The following is a 22,623-nucleotide window of genomic DNA, read 5'->3' on the forward strand; positions in this document are numbered from 1 at the left end:
TTCTTCAAAGAGAAGAGGAATAAATGTTTAGGTACAGGTTCAGCCTGGCAAGATCAACTCGCTGCCGAATCGGTGTGACTATGACCCAACCTGAGGATGGGGCTCATCTAAATAGCCTGACGGCCCAACAGCTGAATAATCTAGGGCTGCTGTGGTGTCCCAGCCATTTAACCCCTCTTGTGATTAGTTGTCCTGCTCTCTGGTGGAGTTTACAGAGATTACACTTGTCCTTATTTGAGTTTTGGACTTGATTTTTCATGAATGAAGTGATTCAAAAATATAGCCAGGTCTAAGCATTAATTTGAACTTCCAAAAATTGTGGGTCTTAAAAAGTCTGTATTGACTCTTACAGGGCCAACATGTATTGCCAGTAATACCTACTCTTTCTCCCTGTCCATCTTCAGAGCTGAAGGGATGCAATCTCTTTTTTTAAGTTTATTTTCTTGAAGTATAGTTATTTACAATGTTGTGTTAATTTCTGCTCTACAGCAAAGTGATTCATATTCTTTTTCATATTCTTTTCCATTATGGTTTAATCACAGGATACCAAATATTAGTTCCCTTGTTGTTTATCCATCCTATATATAATAGTTTGCCTCTGCTAATCCCAAACTCCCAATCCATCCTTCCCCCAACCCCCTTTCCCCTTGGCAACCACAAGTCTGTTCTCTGTGAGTCTATTTCTGTTTCATAGATAAATTCATTTGTGTCATATTTTAGATTCCATATGTAAGTGATATCATATGGTATTTGTCTTTGTCTGACTTACTTCACTTAGTGTGATAATCTCTAGGTCCACCCATGTTGCTGCAAATGGCATTATTTCATTCTTTTTTGTGGCTGAGTAGTATTCCATTGTCTGTATGTAACACATCATCTTTATCCATTCATCTGTCAGTGGACGTTTAGGTTGTTTCCATGTCTTGGCTATTGTGAATAGTACTGCTATGAACGTTGGGGTGCATGTACCTTTTTGAAACAGACTTTTCATCTTTTCTGGATACATGCCCAGGAGTGGGATTGCTGGATCATATGGCAACTCTATTTTTAGTTTTTTAACTGTTTTCCAAAGTGGCTGCACCAATTTACATTCCCACCAACAATGTAGGATGAAGGGATCCGATCTCTCTCTCTCTTTTTTTTTTTTTTTTTTTTTGCTGTACGTGGACCTCTCACTGTTGTGGCCTCTCCCGTTGTGGAGCACAGGCTCCAGATGCGCAGGCTCAGCGTCCATGGCTCACGGGCCCAGCCGCTCCGCGGCATGTGGGATCTTCCCAGACCGGGGCACAAACCTGTGTCCCCTGCATCGGCAGGCGGACTCTCAACCACCGCGCCACCAGGGAAGCCCCCGATCTCTTAATTGCAGACTTTTAGAAGGAGAAACAGGACACTTTCCAAAGGACCAATGATTGCTACTTCTTTGGTCAAATGATGTTTTCACTATCATGCAGCCTCAGTTTTTTTTTGTCTTTGTAATAAAGGCAGTGTGTCCCTACTCCTGGAACAAGCACAGGGATCTAAGAAGACCAAAAAAAAAGAGAGAGAGAAAGAAAAGAAACCCATGAGAGAGACCAAGTATAGGAAATGCCTTCCTTCTTTTCCCTAGGAATCATTATCTTTGAAGTCCACCCTAAGAATCTGTGGATCAAAAGCAGGTGGGGGGCCTCCCTGGTGGCGCAAGTGGTTGAGAGTCCGCCTGCCGATGCAGGGGATACGGGTTCGTGCCCCGGTCTGGGAGGATCCCATATGCCGCGGAGCGGCTGGGCCCGTGAGCCATGGCCGTTGAGCCTGCGCGTCCGGAGCCTGTGCTCCGCAGCGGGGGAGGCCACAACAGTGAGAGGCCCGCATACCGCAAAAAAAAAAAAAAAAAAGCAGGTGGGAAGGGCTTTCCTGGTGGCACAGTGGTTAAGAATCCGCCTGCCAATGAAGGGGACACGGGTTCGAGCCCTGGTCCAGGAAGATCCCACATGCCGCGGAGCAACTAAGCCCTTGTGCCACAATTACTGAGCCTGCGCTCTAGAGCCTGCGAGCCACAACTACTGAGCCCATGTGCCACAACTACTGAGCCTGTGCTCTAGAGCCCGCAAGCCACAACCACTGAGCCTGCACGCCTAGAGCCCATGCCCCACAACAAAGAGAAGCTACCATAATGAGAAGCCCGTGTGCCGCAACTAGAGAAAGCCTGTGTGCAGCAACGAAGACCCAATGCAGCCAAAAATAAATAAATTTATTAAAAAAAAAAAAAAACAGGTGGGAGTGGGGAGCTTCCTTCTGCAGCCCCCGTAGAATCACTCAAGAGACCATCACCCCGTATCCTCTGATACCTTCACTCATTGGAAGGTCAAATACAGGTCTGTATTCAAGTAGCCAGAACATGAACAAACAGCTATTCATACTGGTTTGTACCTGTACCAAAAAAAAAAAAAAAAAAAAAAAGCTCTGTCACTTCCAGAGCAGGAATATTAAAAATTGCCCTCAGGGAAGAGGAAGAAAATGGAAAGCAGATGATATCATAAGGCAGGGTGTAGGCTTGCCCTGGGGAGCGAAGGCTCTCGTCAGCTGGGAAGTGGAGCCTCACCCCAGATGGTGGGTGAGTCACAGGAGGTGGCCCAGAGCCCTGCTGGGAGCCCTGGATGGGGGAGGGGGTACGCATGACCGGCTGTGTTTCCTTAGACCCTGCCTTGCCAGTAAGCCTCGGTGTCCTTGTTGTGACCAGGGAATGGCAACTAGGACCTCCTGCGGGTTCTGTTGAAATGAAAACGGGTGTAAAATCGCTTTGTGAACTGGAAAGTTCTCCATAAATAAGAGACTTTATGACATAACACCGTGAAGCCATAGCCCCTTTGCATAAAGGAGCACTAGCGCACGGGCCGTTTGGAGACTGTGTGTCCGAGGCACTGTGTGTCCAGAGGCTGGCTTAGGTCTGTATTCTGGTCTCAGCCAGAACAGCCCGCCCAGACAGTAGGTTGTGAAATAGATTAAAGGCGACCTGGAGTTTTTCCAGGTGCAGTTGCTATGCTGCGCAGAAACCTCCCCTCACCGAAGTCAGCCATTGTGCCCGTCAGGAGCACAGGCCCGGGTGTGGCTGAGCTTTGCCCAGCCTGCTGGGCCTGCCACACATTTTTTTTTTTTTTTTCTTCAGTCAAGATCACAAGACCAGAATGGAAAGAAAACCCGGGGGGTCTAAAATAAGTTCCCCCTAACTAGACAATTGTGTGAGTCTAGAATTCTGCAGCTGGCAGGACGCGGTTCTCCTTGGGTTATGGGGGTAAAGAGAAGGGGCGCCTCTGTTTAACAAGGGAGCCCCGTGGGGGAAGGTGGTCCCTGTTTCCTCTGTGTGTCAAGTTCATTCAGTTTCTTACGTTTCCTGCCATGACCTCGTTCACTGGCTTCCTGTGTTTGAACTTCCTGGGACTTTTCTTGCCTCTGGCAGTTTGCATTTACTCTTCCTTTGCCTTGTGCTTCCTTCCACCTTCATCTACCTGGATGGCTCCTCCCTGACGTCAGGGCTTCACCCGAAGGCCATCAGCTCAGCAAGGCACACCTACACACATACCTATGCACATACACATAACCGTCTAATTAGTATATCGATATTACAAATAATATATTATTACATTATAAATAAGTAATATCTGTATATTTATATATATTTATATACATATATATATATATATATATAGGCTTGGCTAAAAAGTTCATTCAGGTTTTTCCACAATATTGTATGGAAAAACCCAAACGAACTTTTTGGCCAGTGATAGATATATAAATTTTTTTTTTTTTTTTTTTTTTTTTTTTTTTTTTTACTTATTTAGTATGTTGTACCATTACTTTCAACCCGTAGAATGTAAATTCCACTAGGGTAAGCCTTTTGTTTTATTTATTTATTTGTTTGTTTGTTTGTTTTAGTGGAGTATAATTGCTTTACAGTGTTGTGCTAGTTTCTGCTGTACAATGAAGTGAATCAGCTATATGTATACATATATCCCCTCCCTCCCACCTCCCCCCATCCCACCCATCTAGGTCATCACAGTGCACCAAGCTGAGCTTCCTGTGCTTCATAGCATGTTCCCACTTGTTATCTGTTTTACACATGGTAGTGTATATATGTCAATCCTAATCTCCCAATTCGTCCTACCCTCCCCTTCCCCCAGTGGGTCCACATGTCCCTTCTGTATGCCTGTGTCTCTATACCTGCCCTGCAAATAGGTTCCTCTGTACCATTTTTCTAGATCGCACATAAATGCATTAATATACGATATTTTTCTCTTTCTGGCTTCACTCAGTATGACAGGCTCAAGGTCCATCCACATCTCTACAAATGACCCAATTTTGTTCCTTTTTATGGCTGAGTAATATTCCATTGTATATATGTACCACATCTTCTTCTTTTTTTTTATTTTTTTTCCCGGTACGCGGGCCTCTCACTGTTGTGGCCTCTCCCGTTGCGGAGCACAGGCTCCGGGCGCGCAGGCTCAGCGGCCATGGCTCACGGGCCCAGCCGCTCCGTGGCATGTGAGATCTTCCCGGACCGGGGCATGAACCTGTGTCCCCTGCATCGGCAGGCGGACTCTCAACCACTGTGCCACCAGGGAAGCCCTCACACCTTCTTTATCCATTTGTCTGTCGGTGAGCATTTAGGTTGCTTCCATGACTTGGCTATTGTTAATAGTGCTGCAATGAACATTGGGGTGCATGTGTCCTTTTGAATTACGGTTTTTTCAGGGTATATGCTCAGTAGTGGGATTGCTGGGTCATATGATAGTTCAATTTTTAGTTTTTTAAGGACCCTCCATATTGTTCTCCATAGTGGCTGTATCACTTTACATTCCCACCAACAGTGCAAGAGGGTTCCCTTTTCTCCACACCCTCTCCAGCATTTATTGTTCATAAATTTTTTGATGATGGCCATTCTGACCGGTGTGAGGTGATACCTCATTGTAGTTTTGATTTGCATTTCTCTAATAATTAGTGATGTTGAGCATCTTTTCACGTGACCCTTGGCCATCTGTATGTCTTCTTCGGTGAAATGTCTATTTAGGTTTTCTGCCCATTTTTTAATTGGGTTGTTTGTGCTTTTGATATTGAGCTCCATGAGCTGTTTATATTTTGGAGATTAATCCTTTGTCCGCTGCTTTGTTTGCAAATATTTTCTCCCATTCTGAGGGTTCTCTTTTCGTCTTGTTTATGGTTTCCTTTGCAGTGCAGAAGGTTTTAAGTTTACTTAGGTTCTATTTGTTTATTTTTGGTTTTATTTTCATTACTCTAGGAGGTGGGTCAAAAAGATCTTGCTGTGGTTTATGTCGAAGAGTGTTTTTCCTGTTTTCCTCTAAGAGTTTTACACTGTCCGGTCTTACATTTAGGTCTTTAATCCATTTAAAATTTATTTTTGTGTATGGTGTTAGGGAATGTTCTAATTTTTATTCTTTTACAAATAGCGGCCCAGTTTTCCCAGTACCACTTATTGAAGAGGCTGTCTTTTCTCCATTGTATGTCCTTGGCTCCTTTGTCATAAATTAAGTGACCATATGTGCATGGGTTTATCTTTGGTCGTTCTATATTTCTGTTTTTGTGCCAGTACCATATTGTCTTGATTACTGTAGCTTTGTAGTATAGTTTGAAGTCGGGGAGCCTGATTCCCCCAGCTCTGTTTTTCTTAAGATTGCTTTGTCTGTTCAGGGTCTTTTGTGTTTCCATACAAATTGTAAAATATTTTGTTCTAATTATGTAAAGAATGCTATTGGTAATTTGATAGGGATTGCATTGAATATGTAGATTGCTTTGGGTAGTATAGTCATTTTCACAATATTGATTCTTCCAATCCAAGAACATGGTGTATCTCTCCATCTGTTTGTGTCATCTTTGATTTCTTTCATCAGTATAGTTTTCTGAGTACAGGTCTTTTGCCTCCTTCTGTAGGTTTATTCCTTGGTATTTTATTCTTTTTGTTGCAGTGGTAAATGGGATTGTTTCCTTAATTTCTCTTTCTGATTTTTCATCATTAGTGTATAGGAATGCCAGAGATTTCTGTGCATTAATTTTGTATCCTGCAACCTTACCAAATTCATTGATTATCTCTAGTAGTTTTCTGGTGGCATCTTTAGTATTTTCTATGTATAGTATCATGTCACCTGCGAACAGTGACAGTTTTGCTTTTTCTTTTCCAATTTGGATTCCTTTATTTCTTTTTCTTCTCTGATTCTCGTGGTTAGGACTTCCGAAACTGTGTTGAATAAGAGTGGCGAGAGTGGACATCCTTGTCTTGTTCCTGATCTTAGTGAAAACGCTTTCAGGTTTTCACCACTGAGAATGATGTTTGCTTGTATTTGTCATATATGGCCTTTATGTTGAGGTAGGTTTCCTCTATGCCCATTTTCTGGAGAGTTTTTATCATAAATCGGTGTTGAACTTTGTCAAAAGCTTTTTCTGCATCTGTTGAGATGATCATATGGTTTTTATTCCTTAATTTGTTAATATGGTGTATCACATTGATTGATTTGCGTATATTGAAGAATCCTTGCATTCCTGGGATAAATTCCACTTGATCATGGTGTATGATCCTTTTAATGTGTTGTTGGATTCTGTTTGCTGGTATTTTGTTGAGGATTTTTGCATCTATGTTCATCAGTGACATTGGTCTGTAATTTTTGTGTGTATGATAACTTCGTCTAGTTTTTGTATCAGGGTGATGGTGGCCTCGTTGAACGAATTTGGGAGTGTTCCTCCCTCTGCAATTTTTTGGAAGAGTTTGAGAAGGATAGGTGTTAACTCTTCTCTAAATGTTTGCTAAAATTTGCCTATGAAGCCATCTGGTCCTGGACTTTTGTTTGTGGAAAAAGATTTTTAATTTCAGTCTCAATTTCAGTGCTTGTGATTTGTCTGTTTATATTTTCTAATTCTTCCTGGTTCAGTCTTGGAAAATTGTACCTTTCCAAGAATTTCTCCATTTCTTCCAGGTTGTCCATTTTATTGACATAGTTGTTTTTAGTAGTCTCTGATAATCCTTTGTATTTCTGCAGTGTCAGTTGTGATTGCTCTGTTTTCATTTCTAATTTTATTGATTTGCATCCCCTTCCTTTTTTTCTTGATGATTCTGTCTAAAGGTTAATCAATTTTGTTTATCTTCTCAAAGAACCAACTTTTAGTTTCATTGATCTTTGGTATTGTTTTCTTCATTTCTGTTTCATTTATTTCTGCTCTGATCTTTATGATTTATTTTCTTCTACTGACTTTTGGTTTTCTTTGTTCTTTTTTCTATAGTTGCTTTAGGTGTAAGGTTAGATTGTTTGAGATTTTTCTTGTTTCTTGAGGTGAGATTGAATTGCTATAAACTTCCCTCTTAGAACTGTTTTTGTTGCGTCCCATAGGTTTTGGGTCATCCTGTTTTCATTGTCATTTGTGTCTATGTATGTTTCTATTTCCTCTTTGATTTCTTCAGTGATCTCTTGGTTATTTAGTAGTTTAGCCTCCATGTATTCATGTTTTTTACAGTTTTTTCCCTGTAATTGATTTCTAATCTCACAGCATTGTGGTCGGAAAAGATGCTTGATATGTTTTCAATTTTCTTAAATTTTCTGAGGCTTGCTTTGTGACCCAAGATGTGATCTATCCTGGAGAATGTTCTGTGTGCATTTGAGAGGAAAGTGTATTATGCCACTTTCGGGTGGAATGTCCTATAAATATCAGTTAAGTCTATCTGGTCTATTGTGTCATTTAAATCTTGTGTTTCCTTATTAATTTTCTGTCTAGATGATCTGTCCATTGGTGTAAGTGGCGTGTTAAAGTCCCCCACTATTACTGTGTTACTGTCAGTTTTCCCTTTTATAGCTGTTAGCATTTGCCTTATATATTGAGGTGCTCCTATATTGGGTGCATATATATTTATAATTGTTATAGCTTCTTCTTGGATTGATCCCTTGATCATTATGTAGTGTCCTTCCTTGTCTCTTGTTAACATTCTTTAAAGTCTATTTTATCTGATATGAGTATTGCTACTCCAGCTTTCTTTTGATTTCCATTTGCATGGAATGTCTTTTCCCACCCCCTCACTTTCAGTCTGTATGTGTCCCTAGGTCTGAAGTGGATTTCTTGTAGACAGCATACATATGGGTCTTGTTTTTATATCCATTCAGCCAGTCTGTGTCTTTTGGTTGGAGCATTTAATCCATTTACAGTCAAGGTAGTTTTTGATATGTATGTTCCTATTACCATTTTCTTAATTGTTTTGGGTTTGTTTTTGTGGGTCCTTTTCTTCTCTTGTGTTCCTGCCTAGGGACGTTCCTTTAGCATTTGTTGTAAAGCTGGTTTGGTGGTGCTGAATTCTCTTTAGCTTTGCTTGTATGTAAAACTTTTGATTTCTTCATCTGAATGAGATCCTTGCCAGGTAGAGTAATCTTGGTTGTAGGTTTTTCTCTTTCATTGCTTTAAGTATATCCTGCCACTCCCTTCTGGCCTGCAGAGTTTCTGCTGAAAAATCAGCTGATAACCTTATGGGGAGTCCCATGTATGTTATTTTTTGCTTTTCCCTTGCTGCTTTTAATATTTTTTCTTTGAATTTAATTTTTGTTAGTTTGATTAACATGTGTCTTGGAGTGTTTTTTCTTGGTTTTATCCTGTATGGGACTCTCTGTGCTTCCTGGAGTTGGTTGGGTATTCCCTTTCCCACTTAAGGAAATTTTCGACTATAATCTCTTCAAATATTTTCTCAGACCCTTTCTTTTTCTCTTCTTCTTCTGGGACCCCTAGAATTTAAATGTTGGTACGTCTAATGTTGTCCCAGAGATCTCTGAGATTGTCTTCAATTCTTTTCATTCTTTTTTCTTTATTCTGCTCCTCAGCAGTTATTTCCACCTTACTGTCTTCCAGCTCACTTATCCGTTCTTCTACCTTAGTTATTCTGTTATTGATTCCTTCTAGTGTATTTTTCAGTTCAGCTATTGTATTGTTCATCTCTGTTTGTTCTTTAGTTCTTCTAGATCTTTGTCAAACATTTCTTGTATTTTCTCGATCCGTGCCTCCATCTTTTTCTAAGATTCTGGATCATCTTTACTATCATTACTTTGAATTCTTTTTCAGGTAGGTTGCCTATTTCCTCTTCATTTATTTATTCTTGTAGGTTTTCACCTTGTTCCTTCATCTGTAACATATATTTTTGTCATCTCAATTTTTTTTTTAATGGGTGGGATTGTGTTCTTGTCTTCCTGGTTGTTTGGCCTGAGGCTTCCCACACTAGAGTTTGTAGGCTGTTGGGTAGAGCTGGGTCTTGGTGCTGAGATAAGGACCTACGGGAGATCTCACTCTGATAAATATTCCTTGGGGTCTGAGGTTCTTTGTTAGTCCAGTGGTCCTGACTCAGAGCTCCCACCACAGGAGCTCAGGCCCGACCCCCAGCATGTGAACCAAGATCCTGCAAGCTGCACGGGGTGGCAAAAAAAAAAAAAAAAGGAGCAGAATAATAACAAAGAGTAAAAAATAAAATAAGATGAGAAAACTAACAGATATGTTAGAAAAAATAAAAATATAGATGAAAGAACAGCCAGAAGGTGAAACAGAACCACAATAGCAAAAAAAAAAAAAAAAAAAAAAAAGCTGGAAAAGGCCTTGGCTATGGGGGGCAGGGCTTTGGCAGGGGCGAGGTTTAGGCCGGGGCAGGGTCTAGGTTTAGAACCTGCACGGTTGGGAAAGGCCCTGGGGTTGGGGGGGTGCTTAGGCTTAGCATGGCTGGAGGGGCCCAGGAGCACCTCTGGCCTCGGAGGCCAGAGGAGCAGGCCCAGGACCCCAGCAGGCTTTCTGGGCCCGAGTGGGTGGGGGAAACACTAGGTGCATTCCCCCCATCCTCTGATTCTGGAGGCTCCTTCCCTGTTCATCTCTCCTCTTCTCACTGCCTGCCACCCCCCAGCCGGCCCCATGACCCATGCAGCTGGAGGGGACCCTGAAAGGCAGGGGACCAGGCCCGGAAGCCCAGCAGGCTTCCCAGGGCCCAGGTGGATTGAGGAAACCAGCCGCATCTCCCCTGACCCTCCGATCCTGGAGGGCCCCTCCCTGTCTGCCTCTCCTCCTCTTCTCCCCCTCCCCACGCCCCTAGGACCAGCATGGCTGGAGAGGGCCCCAGAAGGCAGAGAGCCCAGCCCGGGACCCAGCAGGCTTCCCGGGGCCTGATTGGGCAGGGAAATGCTAGCTGCACTCTCCCCTGATCCTCCGAGCCCCCGAGGGTCCCTCCAAGTGTGGGAACCCCTCCCCTCTCCCAGCCACCCCTCAGGGGCACCGGTCCCATCGGCCTCCACTTTTCCTCCCCCCTCAATCCCCCCCATGTCCTACCCAGTCGCTCGGGGGTTCCTGCCGTCTCCTTGAGTGTCGAGGTCCCCCACCAGCATCTGGCAGGTGCCCTAGTTGTGGGGAGACGTGAACGCTGTGTCCTCCCACTCCACCACTTTGACTCCACCAAGCCCTTTGTTTTATTCATCACTAATGCCCCAGCAGTTAGAATTGTGTCTGGCATAGTTGATGCCAGAAGAATCGTTGCTGAATGAATGAACTTGAAGGGATAAAAGGAAGCCTTACGTACCCATAAGGTTTTGCCTGTTATAATGTGCTGGTGCATGTATTTTCTCCTTTGCCCTCCTTCCCCATGTCACGGTAGGAGGACAGCCCTGTGGGACAGCTAAGGCAGTTGTTATCCTAGTTTGATGGTTGGGGAAACTGAGACTCAGAGACATGCAGTGATTTATGAGCACTGATTTGTATCTCCCCTTGAGTGTCTGTTGGTCAACTCAGCATGTCCAAAAACGAACTCCTCTCTTCCCATCTCAGGTATGACTACTTCTTTCATCCATTACTTGGGCCAAAAGCCTTGGTGTCTTATTGACGCTGTCTCTCACATTCCACACGGGACAGCAGAGGATGCTATCAGAGCTGTATCCGAAGATGCCCAGACTCCAGCCCTTGCTCTCGACCTCACTGCCACCACGCCAGTCAATTTCTTCTCATCTGTTCTGCTTCTCAGTCATTCAGGGGCAAAGTCATACCAGCAGAGGGACAGCGAGGCTGAGAAAGAGGTCAGGACAGTGGAGAGTATGTGAGGGGGTCTACCAGGTAAGGAGCAGGAAAATTAAAAGGAATTCCCACACAGTATTTTTTTTTTTTTTTTTTTTTTTTTGCGGTATGCAGGCCTCTCACTGTTGTGGCCTCTCCCATTGCGGAGCACAGGCTCCGGACGCGCAGGCTCAGCGGCCATGGCTCACGAGCCCAGCCGCTCCACAGCATGTGGGATCTTCCCGGACCGGGGCACGAACCCGTGTCCCCTGCATCGGCAGGTGGACTCCCAACCACTGTGCCACCAGGGAAGCCCCCCACACAGTATTGATGGCTGGCAATGAAGGAGGTAAGGCCAGCATGCAGGCAAAGAGCTGGTTTGTGTGAATAAGGGAACAGAAGACAACCAAAGATTGCTATTTTTAAAGGGGGTTTTGGAGTTTCAGATCTAGAACGTAAAACTGTATCAAGTAAGAATTTAAGGTCAGAGAACGTCTGAAGAAGAGTTTGGGGATCTTAGTGCCAAATTTCTGAAAGAGTTATTGGTGTGGATGTTGAAGCTGTAAAAGGTCATGGCCTGGGGTGTGGCAGCCAGGAGGCCAACTTCCTGTGCTGAGGTCATCCAAGGATGTGAGGGAATTTCCTGGATGCTGGTAGGGAACTTAAGGATGAGTAATTCAGAACTCAGAAGCAGGGGAGATGCTGAGCGTTTGGACCGATGACGGATTGAAGTGGCAATGGGAAGGTAGAACAGCCCTAGTCTCCTTTCTCCATGAGCAGAGGGCAGGGGGAGAGATAGCAGTCTTCAAGGTCAGGGTTATAGATGATACTTCATGAGCCTCTGTATGCCCAGTCCTCCTCTAAGGACTGAGGATACAAGAAAAGGTGCAAGACGTGGCTGTTATCCCTAAGCAGCATGCAGTGGTACCCAGGCAGTACTGTTGCCTACGAATTTTTTTTTTTTTTTTTGGGGGGTACGTGGGCCTCTCACTGCAGTGGCCTCTCCCGCTGCGGAGCACAGGCTCCGGACGCGCAGGCTCAGCGGCCATGGCTTACGGGCCCAGCCGCTTGGCGGCATGTGGGATCTTCCCGGACCGGGGCACGAACCTGTGTCCCCTGCGTCAGCAGGCGGACTCTCAACCACTGCGCCACCGGGGAAGCCCACTACTAGTTTTTTAATAGCCATTAATTTACCTAGATACACAATCATAAAGATTTAATTCAGGCGTAAGGAGGCCTCAGTCAGTCCAAAGACAAGTCCCCAGTCAAAAACCATTGAAAGTGAAAACTTAAATCAAAGTCGTATGAATGGACTCACTGGCTAAAAATATCTCCCCAAACGCAGATTTTTTTTTTTCCTTCCCTGGACTCTGCAGACAGAGAGCAGACCATGAGCAGACTGGGTTTAGCTTCATCTTCACAGGCAGACATGGGGCTCACAGGAAAGCTGGTTGTAGCAACAGGAATTTAATACTGGGATCAGCACGTTCTCTGGATTGGATTTGAATTTTTTATTAATATTATGCTTGGACCCCGAGAAAATTCATTCAGCCAGCCTGACTTATGACACTGAATGACTAGTTAACCATACATACTAATCACATAAGTATGGTTTATGGAATGATATAAAATGGTTTATGAAATCACTTTTAAACCATCTTTTCAACAGTAATTATACCTGCCCCTGGAATACCTTAAACCAAGTGATACTGGCAAGGATTAACTTAAGCATCTTTAGTATTCTGATGATTATCATACAAAATTGCCACTGCAATAAAATGACAGGGTTGTTTTAATTTCTCTTCTTCCACTGCATTTCTCTTTTTTCCCCTTTTCCATTAAAACATACTTCATAACATTTCATCATGGGAGAAGTCTGCCTAAGTTTCCAGTTGCTGAAATTTAGTTAAACCATAAAATTGTTTCCAGATTACCAACCATGAAATGGAAAGACAATCTTATTTATGAATTTATAAATCAGATAATCTCCCTCAAATGAATTCTGAAACCAGAAACACTTTGATGATTAAACAGGAGGGAAAAAGTTTTCTCATTACCATGTGTCAAAAGAATTGTATTTCTGTGAAGTGGATTTGGCCAAGACGGTGGAACACGCATGTGCCATCCGTGTGCACAGCGCCTGGGGCATGCACTGGTTCCTGAGCAGGGGGAGAGAATCGCACTCCCTTGCCTGTCAAGCTCAAGTGTACTGAACTCTCAAGGTTCTGACAGATCATGTCTCCTTCCTGGTGACCCCACTGGTGACATAGCCTGGAGGAGGCCACCCAAGGAGCATCCAGTCCTGTCCTCACAGATGCAAAAAGGAGAACAAGTGTGTGGATATCTGGACTAAACATAGGGCTTTTGCTCCACAGCCTCCAGACCCTCATCCTACGTCCACATCATCCCTGGGTAGTCAGGAGAGTGGGGTGCCGTTTGTGGGTTTTCTTTCTCTGCATCCTAAAACCGTTGTCTAGGGGAAGATGGGTGAGAAGCCAAGTACCTGCTGAGCCAAGGAGGATGCCAAAGGCACGTACGAAGCCCTGTGGACACCCCTCTGAGAGGACCCACCTGTGCTGATCCATTCGGCAGTTCTCACCACGGTGATGAATCTGTTGACGGTCAATGTCTTGAATCTGCAATGATTCTCGTGCTTTGTTTCGGTTTTTAATGCTGCTGCCCTCCTTTGTTAGACCAGTTAATGAAAGCTGGTGACCAGAGAGGGAGCAGAGAGTACACTGCTTTAGCCCTAATCGGGACCGTGCCTAGGCCAGCACTGGAATCCATCTGCCGTTTCTCCCCCACCAGACTCTTGCTTATTCTCTGCTTTTGTGGACTTACCTACTGTTTACATTTCTTAATATGATTGTCTCTTGAGTGTAGTTAGTCTGTCTCCGCACCTTTGTATCCGGCACTACAGCTTCACAGAACCCGTTAAGCCTCTTCCTGACCAAAGCTGTCTAGACCCTAAGAATGTCCTGCCATTTTAAAAGAAATGAAATCCTTTGCATTTGCCTAGGATTGAATAAGAGCAGTAAACTCGTACATCTCGGGGTAGCTCTCCACCGCTCTTAGGGTCTTAAGTTTGGCTTCCGGCATTACTGTGGGAAGAATGGGGGTTCTGGACAGCTTCTACCTGGAGCTCAGCAGGTCCCCCCAGAAGTGGTCCATTTCCCAAGAGCTCATTTGTGTGAGTCTGTACCCCCAACACATGGAGACCAGCCACCACCCCATCGTTTCCGAGGTGCCATGCAACTTGGGTCTGATAAAATTGGGATCTCCAATGGGTATTTACTAACCTGCTTTCCTGAGTGGAATTTCTTATTTTTCTCTTTGGCCATGCACTGCTTAATGGTAGACAGGCCACCAAGAATACTCGTATAACTGAAAACGCTCCGCACCTCAGAGGTTTAGCGTTCACAGCTATGCCTGGAAACACTTGGAAAGTCACTCCAAGTAGATGCATATCTCTTCTCGCTGTTTGAGATTTCTTCTTTCCACACTATTAGAACAAAGAGATCATACTATTAATACTTAATTTTCCCCCCAGTGGGTTGACAACCATTAACTCTCCAGACTGCATGACTTACATTCAAGAAACCCAATATTGTGACACAACCATCCATTTTAAACTAAAGAAAATGCATGGAATTCTGAAGTCAGAAGCTTGCAATTGTGAAATGAATCTCAATGTTTTTTTTATGGCACTAAGAGTTGTATTCCAAAGGCAAAATGCAAGACCAAAAAGTCGTGTATGAACAAAATCACCCTTGAAAGTCCTCTTGATTGCCATGAAGTTCAAGATACAGATACAGCGTCTCTCGTGAAGCCCAGCATAGCCAGTTATTTTGTTCTAGTGAAAGAACAGCCCACCATGACTCTTGCTGTTGGGTACCAGATAAGTAGTTGGCTTGTATTTAAAAGCCACAGTGTCTGAAAGTGCTGTTTGTAGCCCAGGAATCATCACCATTGCTCATACTACAAGAGGCCCATGGGACTGAGAGCCCCAGTGAAGAATGGGGTCCCTTTTCTGTCTCAGGCTGGGACTAGACACTTGCTGATGGGATACGATGGTAGTCCAGGTGTCCACACTGTTCTAACTCTTCTCCCTTCTCTCTTTTATTGTCTTGAACGACCAAGTAGGTCTAACTGAATTCACATGCCATTGCATGTGTGATAGCTGTCCTTAGCAGAGGTCACTCTGTGGTGGTGATTTGATAATGTGTTGGGAATACTGGTAATAGTTCCATGGCACCGCCATTGTCTGAGGTACAGAAATGTGAGCCAGTCTCAAAAGCTACATGAATCGTGCGTAGCACTGTAGAGCCGTGAACAGAGAGGTGTCGTATCTGTGCATAATATCAAAATTAGGAAGAGTTTTTATTTAGGTCTTGAGTTAACCAAGTTGTTCGTTAGGGGTATTTGTTTTCCTGCTTTTGATCCTGTAAAAGCCCCCAGGTTCCTATGACATTGATTTGAGGACCCTCTACCCTCAAGGAAGACATAGATTTCAAGCACACTTTTCCATGTTCGTAAGAGACATTCACTTTGTGTTGCTTTTGGGCTTTACAACAAATTTTACTCCAAACACACAACAAACATCTTCATCATTTACACCAAAATCAGTCAGCAGCCTTCCAGCTGCGGGGAGGGGCACAGCTCAGAAGTGGCCTAGGGCCCCACTGGTGCAGAGGTCAAGTAGTAAAAGAAGGGCAGAAAGGCTCAAAAACACAAAGATGTGCAAAGAGAATTATTTCCAAGCTTTTCCATTTTCCATGGGGCCTCTGCTGGTCTGTCCAGTGTCTTTGCAGTAAGGTCATCGGGTTAATACTAAACTCTGACCATCAAATCTTGAGCTCAGTGGGAATTTGCAGGCTCGTTAGCTTCCCCAAGCCAGGTTGGGGTGAACTTTGGAGGCCTGCTAAGTGGAACTTTTATAACCCTCAGATGATCATTCACCTAGACAAACCAGTCTGAAAGTCAACATAAGCTTTAACAAACAATTCTCTTGTTTTACAGAGAGAGGATGCAAGCCATGGAGAAGCAGATTGCCAGTTTAACTGGCCTTGTTCAGTCTGCGCTTTTTAAAGGGCCCCTTACAAGTAATAGCAAAGATGCATCTAGGTAAAAAAAAAAAAAAAAAAAAAGAAAGCAAACCAATTCAAAGTAATTCAATCTGTTTCTCTTTAATGATTAAGATCATTCATTCATTCCAATCGTTTTCTTGTAATCATTTCAAGGCTGAAAATATCCACATCTCTCTGAATCATGGTTTGTTTGTTTGCTTGTCTATTTCTGGTAATTCTTTGGCCCAAAAGGGTAAATGGGCTTCCCAGTGCATGTGGCTTCATGGACCACTGTGCAGTGCCTGCCGCCACCATCCACATGTATCCACATCCTCCGTCATCTGAGAGCCATGAGCGTGCCTCAGCTGCACACCTGGGAAGCCTTTTCCATCGCGGCCAATAGTGGTGCTGATGCTGAAATACCTTCATTGCTTAATACCCTCACTAGCTGCTGCTGATTGCTTAGAATCGTGAATGGAAGGGGGGGAAACACATTTGGGAAACTGTATCGCTGACTCTCTTTTTCTTTCCTTCAGCGAGAAAATGATGAAAACTACAGCCAATAAGAACCACACAGATGGAGCAGGTGAGTGTTCTCCAGACCTGCAGGAGGCCTGGAGGCTGCCTGTGATGAGCCTGGTTTGCTTCCAGATGTATTAACCTCTCCCCAGGTCACCTATTTGGTGCAACTTCAGAGGCTTCTGGGGTAACTCTCTACACCACCCCTTCCCTGCTTAATGCTGAAATTCCAGATGAGTCATTAATTTGCAGGGGGGAGTCTTTAGTCCTCTCCCTTCAGTCTTCATTCATTTATTCACTTCCTCATTCATTTATTCATTTATGAGGTCATATATCCAACAAATGCTTCTATGCCTGATACTGGACCAGGACAGTGGACATCACTAGGACAGGGCTCCCTACTCCCTAATCCGATGCAGAAAATGGATCTGTGACAGGTCATTATATGTGTGCTGAGTGTTAAGAAAAAGTGCAGGATGAATGTTTACCCAACAGAGCTGGCCTCAGCCAAGGCCACTTCCCTGAGGAAGTAAAATAAACTGAGGCCAAAAGGATGAGGACAGAAGGAAAGAGGCATTCAAGTAGAGAGCAAAGCATGTACAGATGCTGTGGTGAGGAATTTAGATACTACTCTAAGTGCAGAGGGAAGGCAGTGGAAGGTTCTACAGTGGGAAAGGGCCTCAGCCCAGCTGCAGGATGTGACCGGATGAGAAAGGGGCACGAGCTGATAGGGAGCCCCCATGGGTCAAGGCAGGAGAAAAAGGCATACTTGGACCAGGGCCTGCTTTCCAATGCCAGCATCCCCTCAAAGAGACCCCAGTTACAGTCCCTGTGCACTTTACTAGTATCCAGGTATATTTGATGTCCATCTTATCCTGCAGACTCAAGGTGGGCCTCTCTCAAGAATATGAAGTCTTCCCTTCCCTTGGGTTAGAAATAGAAATCGTCACCAGGGACATGCTTGGCTACTGAATTACTCAGTAAGCATGTGGCGAGTTGGGTGAAACCCCTCATTTGGAGGAAGCCACAGAGTGTAGTGCCACGTGGTAGAATAGACAGAACTGGAGACTTAAGTTGAGACGCGTCTACTGGTCCTGGTTCCGCGCCAGCCAAGTTCAGGCCCTTCAGCCGTAAGGCCAGCAGGGCTGCTCTTCCAGCATTCCCAGTCCTCATGGCATTGGTTGGTTTACTTAGAAATCAGTCAGTGACCTTGGTGGCAGCCAGAGAATTGTTTCATGGAAACTGCTGAGCTTGTCTTCATAGCAACTGCCAGTTTGCTTTGGAGATATTTATTCATCTATTTTCTGATCTATTATGAACCTACAGAAAAAAAGGCACTTACTGAACTCGTAGAAACAGCAGAAGGGTGGTTGCCAGGGGTGGGGGACATGGGAGATGTTGGTCAAAAAGTACCAACTTCCAGTTAGAAGATGAATAATTTCTAAGGTACAGCATGGTGATTATAGATAACAGTGTTGAACTATATACTTGAAAGTTGCCAAGAGAATAGATCTTAAATGTTCTCACCCCAAGAAAGACATGGTAATTATGTGACAGGATGGGCGAGTTAGATAATAATCATATGGCAATATGTAAGTGTATCAAATCAACACATTGTACACCTTAAAGTTGTACGGTGTTACATGCCAATTGTAACTAATAAAGTTGGGGGGTTGGGAGGAGGAAGCTACCAAACACTAAAACATTTTACTCCTCTGGATTCTATTCTAGAAATTATTCATATCCAATACCATTGTTCTAATTGATATGTACATGCTGTTTTGTATTCTTCTTTATTCCTTTTCCCTTTTGGTAAAATAATAATTAATAGTAATAATAGGAAGCATTTAGTGAAGTTTCCTATGTACCAGGCACTGTTCTAAGTGCTTTTCTAACCTGAACTTGTTACCCGCTGACACAGCCTCATGGGATAGGTACACTCATGATTCCCATGTTCCAGATGAGGACACTGAACACACATCCATACACACATGACACACATCAACATGCTCCACCAACCTGTCATGATATCTCATCCTTTTGTGTTGAGGTGCCCCAGTCCCTTTAAAGAAATGTAGGTTGCTTCATTTCTTCATTTTGAAAAAGTTTGCAAATGTCTTTTTTGAAGCATGGGGGAAGGAGCAGGTGTAATTTCTTTGGGATGCATTTCCCAAAGTGGAATTAATAAATCCAAAGGGACAAACAGCTGAGGAGCACTGGTGACACACTGCCAGTTTTCTCTTCTGAAAGGCTGGGCCAATTTTCGATGCCACTGGCAACACACACGTGGGTTTGCTTCCCTGCGTCTCTGCTGAGGTTGGTCTTTCTCATTCTAATCTGTCAGGGCTACATGTGGTCCACAGGGCTCTCGTTGCCATAGCAGCCTTGTACGATGTGCAAAATATATTCTTCCAGAATCCTAGCAAGTTAGCGACGAGAAGTATTATCCCTGTTCTGTAGACAAGTACACGGAATTATGTAGTAAGTCAAGGAAGCTCATTTGGCCAAAGGTACATGAAAAAGGGAAACCCAGACTTCCTGTTACTTGAGGAATATTTGGTTTACCGTGGGTCTAAGAGAACAGAAGGAACTTCCCATTTCACAGTCATAGCATGTGTTTTATAGTGTATTATATCATTTAAACACATAACCCTGTAAAGAAGATGTTAGCTGTGGAGCTAGTAAGATTCGCAGCCAGTCTGGCCAACCCCAAACCCATTAAATTCCCATCAAATGTGTACTTAATAAGATTTATATTAAGGTATACCTGACTGAAGTAAGTTACCTAAGAGCGGCCTTGGTAGGAGGAAGAAGAGGCTGTTGCCTGGAGAGGGGGAGGTGCAGGGAAGGGAGGTTCTGAGGATAAACTGATTGCCGACTCTCCTCCCTGGACTAGAATGTGACCACCCCACATGTGGGTTTGGAGAGCGGGCCCCAGGTCCCGTGACTAATCTGAAGTGGAACTCATTTACCACTCGGGGTCCCCACCCACCAGATCCAGCTCCGTCCATAGACTTGGGGGCACCTGCCTATAGCTCTCAGCTTGTCACCACTGCCACCTGCTGCCACTGCAGGTGGGGCTCCTCCCCCTCACTCTGCTTAGAGAAATAATCACTGCCAGCGCTTCCCTGGTGGCACAGTGGCTAAGAATCTGCCTGCTAGTGCAGGGAACACGGGTTCAAGCCCTGGTCCAGGAAGATCCCACATGCCACGGAGCAACTAAGCCCGTGCGCCACAGCTACTGAGCCTGCGCTCTAGAGCCCACGAGCCACAACTACTGAAGCCCATGTGCCTAGAGCCCGTGCCCCGCAACAAGAGAAGCCACCGCAGTGAGACGCCCGCGCACCACAACGAAGAGTAGCCTCCACTCACCGCAACTAGAGAAAGCCCATGTGCAGCAACGAAGACCCAACACAGCCAAAAATAAACAAACTAAATTTTTTTAAAAAATTAAAAAAATAATAATCACAGCCAACCACAGTGGGGTCCTTCTATGCCAGACGCCAGGCGGAACAGTTTATATGTATTAATTCCATCATCCTGCACAATCACCCTTACACCCATTTTACAGATGAGGAAACTGAGGGGGAGAGAGAGAGAGAGAGAGAGAGAGAGAGAGAGAGTGAGTCAGTTGCCCAAGGTCACACAACTAGGAAGTGGATGCTGAGAATGACTTCCAGGTTTCTGGTTTAAATACTTGAGTGAATAATAGTGCCATTGGCTAAAAGGAATTCAAAAGAGATTTGGGAGAAATGAGTACAAATAATGAATTCAACCTGCTTGTGGAAAAGTCCTGTAGCAACATGAAGGTATGGGGATGGGGATGTAAAGAGAATTGTGTGCTGGAGGCAAAGATGTGGAGAACCTCGGTGGGTGGCGTTGTGGAAGTGACCTCCCTTGAAGTCATGTCCAGTGAGAGAAGAAGCAGGCCAGGATTCAGAAGGTTGGCCGAGGAAGAAATCAGGAACGAGGCTGACCGAGTGGGCTGTGGAGAGGGAAGAAGACGAGGGAAAGGAAAGTTTCAGTTACTGAGAAGGAGAGGAGTGACTGACAAAGCCCAGCATCACATCAGGGTGCCATCATGGCAGCCCAGCGTCTGTTGGATTGACAGCTGACCACTGGCCACCTTCTAAAGGGCCAGTGCAGTGAATGATGGAGCTGGAAACCGGATTTAGTGGATTAAGCGGTTATAGATGAGGAACTTTTATACATGAGCATAGATTCCATAAAGAAACTCGGTTGTGAAAGATATATTTTAAACCCGTTATTGGTACTCAGTTCTCGCAGATGGCACATAAACTTGAGCCTCTCCTCCATGGAGGATGTCGGCGAGGTGCAACGGTGACATCAGAATATACGAGGAGAAGCATGATTGTTGAAGGAACATGTGCCTTCATTTGGCTGAGGAATTAGCAGGACAGTTCTCATAACCGAACAGGAGTAGCTGGCTAGCGCAGTGTCACTTTTGTTGGAGAAACACCTCGAGGGTGTCATTATTTGTACAGATGAAGTTGTGTGGTGAGGGTAGGTGGGTGTGCTTGCACACGTGTACACACACACCTATGCCTGAGAATGTGGAGTGATGATAAAGTAACTTGACTGAGTGTTAAAGGAAGACTTCCAATTCATTGTCATCCCCTCAGAATACTTGTTCTCGAAGGTGCTATGTTAACTCGGACAGGCTGCTATTATTGGAATTGTTACTGGATGTTCTTTCACTGAGGACCTTCACAGTTAGAGGACACTCTTTGGAATAATTACAGAGATGGCAAATCTTGCTCCTTCAAGGGTGATTTTGATCTGGGGAGATGGTCAGAAGTCGGTCAGAGTCATGACTGGTGATGACGCAAGTGGCCAGTTGGGCTCATAAAGATAACAAAAAGCTCACCGTCTGGTCTGCTGGGTCTCCTCTGTAAATCCTTCACATGCTTTCCCACGTGTTCCCCCGACTCTCCAAGGGGGCCATGAGAGCTGGGAGACCAGTTCTGTTGGGACAGGCACCCAGGGGTGAGGAATTTGGTGCTCCGTCAGCTCTCCGTTGGCATTGCTGAGGCCACGCAAGTAAGAGGACAGTTTCGAGGCACTTGCTTGCTCACTGGCGCACCATCCGTAGCCGTGGCAGCGGCTCTGGGAGGCTTGCGGGGCTGTGCATTCTGGGGAAGGACGGGTTTCCACGGCTGTTGAGCCTAGATGGAAAGAGAGGCCGCTGTGCTCTAAGCACTCCTGGTACACAGAGCAGCGAGAGGGTCCTGCCGTGCAAGGCCGGCCTGGACTAAGCAAACCTTCCACTTTGTCCCTTACAGGAAAGAGAGCTGAACAGCCCCTTCAGGTGTGAGTGAGTGTGTGTGTGTCTGTGTGTTGTGGATTCCTTGTCTACTCTCTACTTGAAGCCTCTTCCACAGAATTGCATTGTCCTAAAAAGGAAATAGCATCTCCTTTTGATTCCCACACCTTGCTGATCCTGTGAGTGCTACTTGGATCCTTTGGGGGACATTTTTAAAACAGACTGGCTCAAATCAGGCCCTTCCCAGGTGGACTTAGGAACTACGTGAGGATGATTTAAGTTGCACTCAGGGAGCAAAAGTTTATGGCAGCAACAAAACTGCTGAGGAAGAGTTTCTCTCTGCTGCCTTTTTTTTTTTTTTTTGATTCTTCTAAAGAATATTCGCATCATGCCTGATTTTCTCACTAAAGGAGATGTATGCAGAGGTCCTGCTTCTTTTGGGCTGGAAACCCGAAGGGAGTAGTACCCAGTTCCTATTAGCTTCCCCTTGGTGATCAGCCAGATCTCTGCCCAGAACTAAGTGGGTGTTCTTGGGATACATCTGCCTGTAGGGAATAGTCACAGTAAGCAGCCTGTGTTAGGGCCCAGTGTTTTAAGTTATTTTTTCTATTATAAAACTATAGGGAATTCCTTGGTGGTCTAGTGGTTAAGACTCTGTGCTACCACTGCAGGGGGTGTGGGTTTGATCCCTGGTCTGGGAAATAAGATCCCACAAGCCATGCG

At 44.7% G+C, this 22,623-nt stretch overlaps 1 protein-coding gene across 14 annotated transcripts in view; it reads left to right on the forward strand.

Annotated features, from left to right (window-relative positions):
• Positions 1 to 22,623, forward strand: part of KIAA1217 (KIAA1217 ortholog) — a 330,492-nt gene that overhangs the window by 260,979 nt on the left and 46,890 nt on the right. For 12 of the 14 annotated variants that reach the window (XM_060097709.1, XM_060097713.1, XM_060097717.1 and 9 more), the window contains one exon: positions 16,634 to 16,683. In XM_060097709.1, coding sequence (XP_059953692.1) covers positions 16,634 to 16,683 — 50 coding nt within the window. Of the gene's footprint in view, positions 1 to 16,050; positions 16,156 to 16,633; positions 16,684 to 22,623 lie in introns of all 14 variants that reach the window. The other 2 variants (XM_060097722.1, XM_060097721.1) reach the window with 1 other exon arrangement.

Source organism: Mesoplodon densirostris, chromosome 4 (genome assembly GCF_025265405.1).
Source record: "Mesoplodon densirostris isolate mMesDen1 chromosome 4, mMesDen1 primary haplotype, whole genome shotgun sequence".
In the NCBI taxonomy this organism is placed as follows: Eukaryota; Metazoa; Chordata; class Mammalia; order Artiodactyla; family Ziphiidae; genus Mesoplodon; species Mesoplodon densirostris.